Raw genomic sequence first — 8,711 nt, forward strand, 5'->3', positions numbered from 1 at the left:
GGTTGAGTCCAGATCAACACACGTGGTCCAAACAGAGATGAAGGACAAAACGGACTCATCGTCACTACTTACTGCCCTCCTTCCAGATGTGTTGGATCCTGTAGCCGACGATGCTCCTCTTGGGCGTAGCTAAGGTCTTACTGGGACCAACGCTGGTTCTCTGCTTCCTGTGGGGAGTGGACGACAGAACGTTAGGGAGGAGGAGACAAGGAGAGAGGAGGAAGGAGACAGAGGACGGGAGGGAGGGAAAACCTGAAGAGAAAAAAAAAAAAACGCAGTAAAAGTCAAAGCGTGTTTGAGCGTCTGGGAATGGAATCATCCGTTTTACATTGATTCCATTGGGAAAATCGTATCGAACTTTTCGAGATTCCCGAACGGCCTTCGGGGAAACAAATTAAATTCCGCTGTATTTAAAAAATCAATTATTTATTTATTAGTTATTTATATTTATGTTTGTACTGCAGTAGTTTCTGCACTTTTTCAGTAAAAAAAAAAATCCGTCTTACTTGTGTGGATTCTTCTTCTTCATCATGTTCGCAGACACACCGGCATGTCCTGAAATGTAACACAAACACAGACACATGATTGGTCGGAGAGTGACGGTGTAAAACTGTAAAAATGTTTCTGAGTCACTTCAGTGAGACCCTCCCCCACCTGCGTCTGCTCTGGGCCGGGAGGCCGCTGGGCTCTTAAATGGGGTCTTCATTCATCCACCTGTGAGGGGCAGCAGAGGCTGCCGGCTGTCGGAGTGTGACACTGGGGTGGGGCACGATGGGGAGAGGGGTGAGGGAGGAAGGGAGGGAGGGAGGGAGGGGAGGTTAGGGAGAGGAGAGGAGGGAGGGGATGCTGGGAATAAAAAAGTGAGCACCAGAACTCAGGCTGGACCCCAGACACGCCGCATACAGGCTCAGGGTGGAAGACGCTGGTGCCGGGGGGGGCAACGTCACAGCTGACGGGGTGTGGGGCGGGAACCACGGGTTGAGCCTGAGGAGGAGGAGAGAGAGGAGAGGTGATTCGGATGGAACTCGTTCGAATATTTATCCATCTGTCCCACGTTTGGCTAGTTTTGTTAGCTTTTGCTTCCGAGGCGTCGACGGAGAGAAACGCTGTGGTAGAAAGTGGGTCACACCAAAAGGTGGCAGCAACCGTCGACACCGCACCTGCCGCCAGCTCCCACTCGGGGAACCCCCCCTTCCCCTCCCTCCCTCTCCCCCCCCCTTCCCCTTCCTCCCTCTCCCCCCCACTGGCTCCTCGACAGCAGATAACATCAGATCGTAATTTTTGGAACCTGTCTTAGGTGTAGTTTTAAGGCTAGCCGTAGGCTAACGTTACGTTTTTATGTTATCGGTGACCAGAAAAAATTAGCTTTTTGTGTATTTCTCGCTATATTTTTGGGGTTTTTTTAGATCATAAACAGTCCGTCTCCGCGGAATAAACACCACGAGTGAACGGACGAACGACTAAGGTCAAAGGTCAACCCTTGTAAACGTGGCGATATATAGTGTAAATATAGTCATTTTAAAATGAGAGCATCCTCTACAACACACAAACACACTCCCATGACACATACACACACGGCTCAGCTCAACACATGTCCATGACAATCTGTCAAACACACTCACACACACTCACACACATACACGTATATTGACTCTGAATGAACTGTAGAATTTTCTGGAACAACAACAACTATTTACACACACACACGCACACACACACACACACACACACACACACGGACGGAGTTCTCAGGTGACGTGTTGCCGTTTGTTGTGTTGCCAGAGGATGGCGACGATGATGACGAAGATGAAGATGAGCAGCTAGAGGTCACAGTTTACGTTCGATCGATCCGTCATCTTCACCGTACGCGTCCAGGTGGCTCCACCGCCGCCGCCATATTTGCGCCAGTATTTACAAAACCCCGCATCAACCCCGCAAACAGGCGCAAACGAACAAAGAGAGCACGGACAACACTCGCGCTCTCTTCGGCTGCTCGGTGCTGACTCATGAGAGCGGGACGAACGCGACGTCGAACGGCGCACGCGGTCGGTCGGCGGCGCCGTTTTCTTACCAATTGTGCAAATCAGCGACGCCGCAGAATCCCGATCAACCGCCGAGGCTCTGAATTGATCTGCTCAGCCCCCTGTGTTTGATTCCCTGCTGCTGCGTCAAGATAGCCGTACACGACGGAGGGCAACCGGAAACTGCGGCGGCTTTACAAAATAAAAGTTTTCTTTTTTTTTAGAAAAATATTTTCTTACGAGTTTACGGAGCTGCGTGAAGGAGTTCGCGAGCTAATGTCGAATGTGAATATTAACACATAATGACGACAATAAAATGATATTTAAAAAAAAGCTAGTTACGGTAACTAGTTAGTAAAACTATATATATTTGTACTTGACTTTTGTGTTGTGGACACTAGTAATATATAAAAATATATAAATATATTGGTCATTTTTTTTAGTAAATAATGGGCTTTTAGACACATCGCTAAAAGTCGTTAGACGTTACAAAGCAGAAACGGCATATTTGACATTGTTTAACACAGAAAAGAGTTAGCAAAAAATGGCTACGCGGTCGTCTGGTCGAATTTGAAAGAAATATCTTCTTTCGGGATCGCGTTAAAACGTCAGGGTTTTTTTAGACTTTTATTTTGAAAAACTCAGACCTCGTGTTTGAATGGCAGAAACTCGGTGTCTTGACACGACGAGCAGGTTTGCAATGACGGCAAAAATGTGCCGCCAGACCCCGCCCCTTTTTTTAGCTTCTGCTAAATAGCATTGCAGTAAACGTCGGTCGAGCGGTTTATATTTAGTTTTTTTTTCTTTTCTCACGAATAGTGAGTCATTTCATTGGTTACCCGCCAAATGGGTTTAATAGCGACAACACAACGTTTTACGTACGAAACGGACACAAGCCTTTTAAGCTAACATACATACATATAAACCAAAACGTGCGTCATTGGCGACCCGAGGTACAACACTCACGGCATTGTAGTTCACGGAAAAGTCCAGCAGACGGCGTGTGTGTCATCTTGAGAACGTACGAAGTGACACACGTATACGACGCGTACTGATCTAGAATCAGATGCCTTAGCTTGTAATTGTGGCGAGGGCCTTTGAAGCTGAATAAACACTGACCTGAGAACGCGGGTGAAGAGCCGCCGGAGGCAGTGCGTTCGTTTTGCTCAAACGGATAACACATACGGGGCGGTGTTTGTGTAGTTTAAAAGGTAACTCTTAGTATCCCGGTAGACGGAACCGCTCGCGCGGGAGATTGCGATAGGGAAACCAACGTTGCAAAAATGTTGAACTACAATCAAAGCTGAGGAATTTGAGTGAAAAGAGACGGCAGTCCGCGGCTGCTCACGGACGGACGGACGGACAGGTTGAGGTAAATTACGGGCTTATGGTAACAGTGGTGTAGCTATAACCTACACGGCGGGACACCCTGGAAGATACGGAGACACAACAGGAGGATTCCGGACAACGCGGACCTGATGTAAGGATCCTCACGGCAAGATGTGAGATGAACCGGGAGAAATCAGCGATCGAGGCCAACGACATCATGTTGGTCCGGGTCTCGGTAAGTGTTAGCGAGTTAGCACCGCAGGCTAAAACGGCCATTAGAACAAATGTCAAAGATTGTTGTCAGCGGTTGGCCTTTTTTCTAAAAGGAGTTATTGACCACAGAAAAAAAACAAACAAAAAAACAAACATTGTTAGCTGCTAGCAGCTAATTCACCGACGTAGGTACAGTTAGTAATTACGAAGTCAAACTCGCGAAGTTGCACTTTCGTCAGCCGGTTAGTTAAAGTTGACCGTAGATAATATTTGCCTATACTTTCTCACGTTAGCTCTTTACGTTGTCGTGAACGTAAGAAGCGCTAGCATCGTTGTTTTTTTCACCTTTACGCTTATTGACAGAAGAGGAGATGTACGAAATTAATTTCCAGAAATAACGAATGCACTTACCAACAACACAATAAATTATAATTTCACGATTTAAGCAAGTATTTGGCCCCAAAAACGAATACGTGGACTTTATGTTTTATTAATGACTAAAGTACGGTAGGTAAACAATAATTCGTGATGCCTGGAACGATGGGGTCAAAGGTTTTGGATGACAAGGAAGACAATACTCTTATCAATAAATGGTAAATACCTTTGACGTCACGGTTGTTAATGTCTTGACTTAGTGCGAGAGCGGAAAAAAAGCTACGGCTCAGGGTGGAAACAGCTGCTGAATGTGAGTGAAATTGAAGTTCTTGCGGAATTAAACATGTCGACATGTAATAAAATATCTCAGGGACCGTGTTGTAAAAAGAAAAAAAAAAACATGCATCGTTTTGTGCCCTGATGTCGTCAGTTCTGAATCGGAGAACGGAAAAATCACTGAAACGCTTTTTTTGGTGGTCACATTCGTCCACGGTCTAGGAAACGAATATCGACATCATCGACGAGAGGTGTACAAGACGGTTATCACTTATTTTGCAAAACTGCGATAATGTTTTTTTTTTTTTTTTAAGCGTAAACACCTTTTTTGAAGGCGCACGTAAATGGCCAAACCAAAAATTTTGAAATCGCGATGACGTCCGTCACTAATCACAGATGACGTTCATTGTCGTGCGCCTTCACAGGTGTTTACACTTTAAAAAAATTAAAAAATACATTATCGCAGGAAGGAAGTGAGGGTTGAACCCCCCAGACGTCAATACTTGGTTTCTTCTCTGGTTGCAGCCCGGGCGAGGTCGGGCCAGGGTCACGCACGCCGTGGTGGTGATCTTCCTGGAGTTCTTCGCCTGGGGTCTGCTGACCACACCCATGCTGACCGTAAGTACACAAACAACGGACGCCGCATTGTTTTGCACAGTATGGGCCGGCGTCTGTCTGCGTGACCTTCGCTGACATCGCAGCTGTTGTTTCAGGTCCTCCACGAGACGTTTCCTCAGCACACCTTCCTGATGAACGGCCTGGTTCAGGGAGTGAAGGTAATGCTAATGTGAACGGTGACACAAAAAACAAAACAACTTTGTAAACACACCTACGTCTGCTAGGGAAGCTAATGCTAATGTTAATTTATTATTGGATTAATGTAGAACAAACAATACTTATGTTCAACCTGTTTGACATGTCCGCTCCTTTGTTGAGAACATCTCTGGGTGTTAGCAGAGCTCAAACACTGGAAAGTCATTTGCGTGAAAGTTTTTATGCTAAATTAATTTGTATTTGTACCTTTGTATTACCAAGAAACAACATGTAATAACATCTAAAAAAACTACAATGCTAATTTTGTTCTTGTGCGCAGGGCTTCTTGTCTTTCCTGTCGGCTCCTCTGATTGGCGCTCTGTCCGACATCTGGGGGAGAAAGTCCTTCCTGCTCATGACCGTCTTCTTCACTAGCGCGCCCATTCCCTTTATGAGGATCAGTCCTTGGTGAGATGAATGTTGTCGTTCGTGGTTTGTGGTTGTTTGTTGACTGCGTTATCTCAAAAAAGTCACTGGTCGTACCATGACAGTACACCCTCCAGTACAGCAGGTGGCGGTATACGCCTAAAAACAATGGCCGTGACCCTTTGTTAAACCCAGACGTCAGGTCCCTGCATGGTCTGAGAGACGTTTAGGTGTCGGAACAGAAAGTGGGAAGGACTCGTTCCGTAGACACCGACAGTGTTCTCCGATGTTTCCGTAAAGAACGGAACTCTTCCCACTTCCTGTTGTGTCTGCACCGACCACTGCTGGGATCTGGGTTTTTTCATATGGCCGACTAACAAAGTTTGACCAATCACATGGCGGCCATGTGAGCGGCTGAGGATATTTGGAATCGACTAATTTTTCTGACTCGATTCGACAGAACCGATCGAGTTTCCGAAACAGTTCCTGTTGTCGTGCTCGTCGAGATCACGCATCGGTTCCACACAACAGTTCTGTCCTCCAGGCTGTGCTTGAGACCAGCTGATGTTAAAAAGATCCCAAACTGGGATTGGTCACATGTTTTGGGGGGCGGGTCAGGAGAGGGGGAAGGGGGCCTGGCCTAATGAAAGGATCAGGCTTGTGATCAGATGGTGGAATTCCAGGTCCCGGGGCATGTGGTCTGTTTGACAGGCAGCAAGGAACTCTGGGTAAATGAAGCGGAGTTAAGCTGCTTCTTCTCCTACCACTACTCCCCCACCTTCCTCCCCCTCCACCTCCTCTCCTCCTAAGGTTAAGGTTGAACCTTTCTGTTCCTTTTTCCTCTCGTCCAGGTGGTACTTCGCGCTGATATCCGTTTCGGGAATCTTTGCCGTAACGTTCTCGGTGATCTTCGCCTACGTGGCCGACATCACGGAGGAGCACGAGCGCAGCACGGCGTACGGCCTGGTGAGTTCAGAGTAAGGTGTTGGAGGTTAAAGGTCACCGGGTCATTCGGAGACCCGGTGTCCTCATACGCTGACCCCTTTAGGTTTCAGCGACCTTCGCCGCCAGTTTGGTGACCAGCCCCGCCATCGGCGCCTACCTGTCGGCCAAGTACGGGGACAGCCTGGTTGTTCTGGTGGCCACGGTGATCGCGGTGGCGGACATCGCCTTCGTGTTCTTCGTCGTTCCCGAGTCGCTGCCGGACAAGAGGAGGCTGACGTCCTGGGGGTTTCCCATCTCCTGGGAGCAGGCCGATCCCTTCGCTGTGAGTTCATGATCAGAAAACACCAAGTTAGTCCAGAAACCAGTACCAAGTTAGTCCAAAAACCAGTACTAAGTTAATCCAGAAACCAGTAGTAGGTTAGTCCAAAAACCAGTACCGGGTTAGTCCAAAAACCAGTACCAAGTTAGTCCAGAAACCAGTACCAACCAAGTTAGTCCAAACCAGTCCCGGGTTAGTCCAAAAACCAGTACCAAGTTAGTCCAGAAACCAGTACCAAGTTAGTCCAAAAACCAGTACTAAGTTAATCCAGAAACCAGTAGTAGGTTAGTCCAAAAACCAGTACCGGGTTAGTCCAAAAACCAGTACTGGGTTAGTCCAGAAACCAGTACCAGGTTAGTCCAAAAACCAGTACCGGGTTAGTCCAGAAATCAGTACCGGGTTAGTCCAGAAACCAGTCCCGAGTTAGTCCAGAAACCAGTCCCGAGTTAGTCCAGAAATCAGTACTAAGTTACCCCAAAAACTCCACAGCCTGGGGTCAAAGGTCACCCGGATTATTTTGTACCCGGTCCTTGTTGGAACTCACCTGTTCCGTTTGTGTCCCCAGTCCCTGCGCCGCGTGGGGAAGGACACCACGGTGCTGCTCATCTGCGTCACCGTGTTCCTGTCGTACCTGCCCGAGGCTGGACAGTACTCCAGCTTCTTCCTTTACCTGAGACAGGTGAGACACACACACACATACTTGTATTTGGCATCTTGTGATGACTACATTTTGGACACAGTGCTTTCCCTAGCCCGGTGGTTCTCAAACTGCAGTTCGCCCTCCCACTCGTGGTATGGGACGGAATCTTATTTTGAATAATGAATAAAAATCGTACCATAGTTTTGTTTCAAGTCCCACCATGCAACCCACACAAGCCGCCACAGAAGGCGCCATTGAGTATGTGGTTCCTCCGGGACTCGAACCCAGGACCTTCTGTGCGTAAGGCAGATGTGAAGTGTGTAGCTCTACCCGGAACACACATCCTGTTCACCTGCTGCTCCCCGTCGTCACGGTGACTAGTCAAACTACCTGGTTGCTCGGTTACCTTTAATTAGTTGACGATCAGCAATAATTATATAACAAAGAGAGAGCTGCGCCCTGTGCTCACCTGACGTCACGTCGACCCAGATAACAGTCGGACAACAGCGGTTCGACCGGAGCAGCGTAAAGTTTGTTTTACTGTTTGTGTTTCAGGTGATCGAATTTTCTCCTGCAGCCATCGCCGCCTACATCGCCATGGTTGGAATCCTCTCCATAGTCGCACAGGTACGTGACGTTCGCCGGTCGGATTTTTTTGCAGTCGTTGGCCGGTCTGAGGAATCAGGTCCAGGTTTCAGGTCCTTCTTCATGTGTAGTGATACTTTAAAGAAAGTACTTCAGAGATCAGAGGTCGTGGCTGATTTTAGAAGAATATTTTTCCCTGGTGTTGTTATCCGATAGTTTCCACAGCAGTGAGTGGATTAGCCCAAAAACCAGTACCAAGTTAGTCCAAAAACCAGTGCTAAGTGAGGTTAGCTAATGCCTTTACCCAAATTACATTAACCCTTTATTGTCTGTGTGTGTGTGTGTGTGTGTGTGTGCACACGATTCAGACTCTTTTCCTCAGTGTTCTGATGAGGACCATCGGTAATAAGAACACAGTTCTACTGGGCCTAGGCTTCCAGCTGTTCCAGCTCACCTGGTACGGCTTCGGATCTGAGCCCTGGTGAGTCCCGTTCACACCATCCATCTGTTTTATTTTGAAATCTGATGACGACGTCGTTGATGATGTCATAGATGATGGTTTGTTTGTTTGTTTGTTTGTCCTGGTCTGTCAGGATGATGTGGGCGGCAGGGACGGTAGCAGCAATGTCCTCCATCACCTTCCCAGCAGTCTCTGCTCTGGTGTCCCACAGTGCTTCAGCTGACCAACAGGGTAGGTACACACTACCTGGGGGACCGGGACCTGGACCTGGCCCAGGGACCAGGCCGGGGACCTGGCCCAGGGACTTGGACCTGGACGGGGACCTGGCCCGGGGACCTGGACGGGGACCTGGACCGGGCCCGGGGACCT

At 48.1% G+C, this 8,711-nt stretch overlaps 2 protein-coding genes across 2 annotated transcripts in view; one reads left to right on the forward strand and one right to left on the reverse strand.

The window, feature by feature from the left end:
* Positions 1-2,217, reverse strand: part of spinb (spindlin b) — a 5,654-nt gene extending 3,437 nt beyond the window's left edge. Inside the window, exons 1-5 of the mRNA XM_025052963.1 lie at positions 2,072-2,217; positions 655-984; positions 507-555; positions 68-167; positions 1-6 (exon numbers count right to left, since the gene is read on the reverse strand). The exon at positions 1-6 is cut by the window's left edge and continues 145 nt beyond it. Of these exons, the coding sequence (XP_024908731.1) occupies positions 1-6; positions 68-167; positions 507-555; positions 655-706 (207 nt within the window). The 5' untranslated portion in view covers positions 707-984; positions 2,072-2,217. The remainder of the gene's footprint in view (positions 7-67; positions 168-506; positions 556-654; positions 985-2,071) is intronic.
* Positions 2,218-2,963: 746 nt separating this feature from the next.
* The window catches only part of mfsd14bb (major facilitator superfamily domain containing 14Bb), a 7,764-nt gene continuing 2,016 nt past the window's right edge, over positions 2,964-8,711 (forward strand). The window contains exons 1-10 of the mRNA XM_008336490.3: positions 2,964-3,585; positions 4,740-4,832; positions 4,928-4,990; positions 5,308-5,435; positions 6,245-6,359; positions 6,442-6,660; positions 7,223-7,336; positions 7,853-7,924; positions 8,251-8,363; positions 8,476-8,573. Of these exons, the coding sequence (XP_008334712.1) occupies positions 3,529-3,585; positions 4,740-4,832; positions 4,928-4,990; positions 5,308-5,435; positions 6,245-6,359; positions 6,442-6,660; positions 7,223-7,336; positions 7,853-7,924; positions 8,251-8,363; positions 8,476-8,573 (1,072 nt within the window). The 5' untranslated portion in view covers positions 2,964-3,528. The remainder of the gene's footprint in view (positions 3,586-4,739; positions 4,833-4,927; positions 4,991-5,307; positions 5,436-6,244; positions 6,360-6,441; positions 6,661-7,222; positions 7,337-7,852; positions 7,925-8,250; positions 8,364-8,475; positions 8,574-8,711) is intronic.

This window comes from Cynoglossus semilaevis, chromosome Z (assembly GCF_000523025.1).
Source record: "Cynoglossus semilaevis isolate Cse_v1.0 chromosome Z, Cse_v1.0, whole genome shotgun sequence".
Lineage (NCBI taxonomy): Eukaryota > Metazoa > Chordata > Actinopteri > Pleuronectiformes > Cynoglossidae > Cynoglossus > Cynoglossus semilaevis.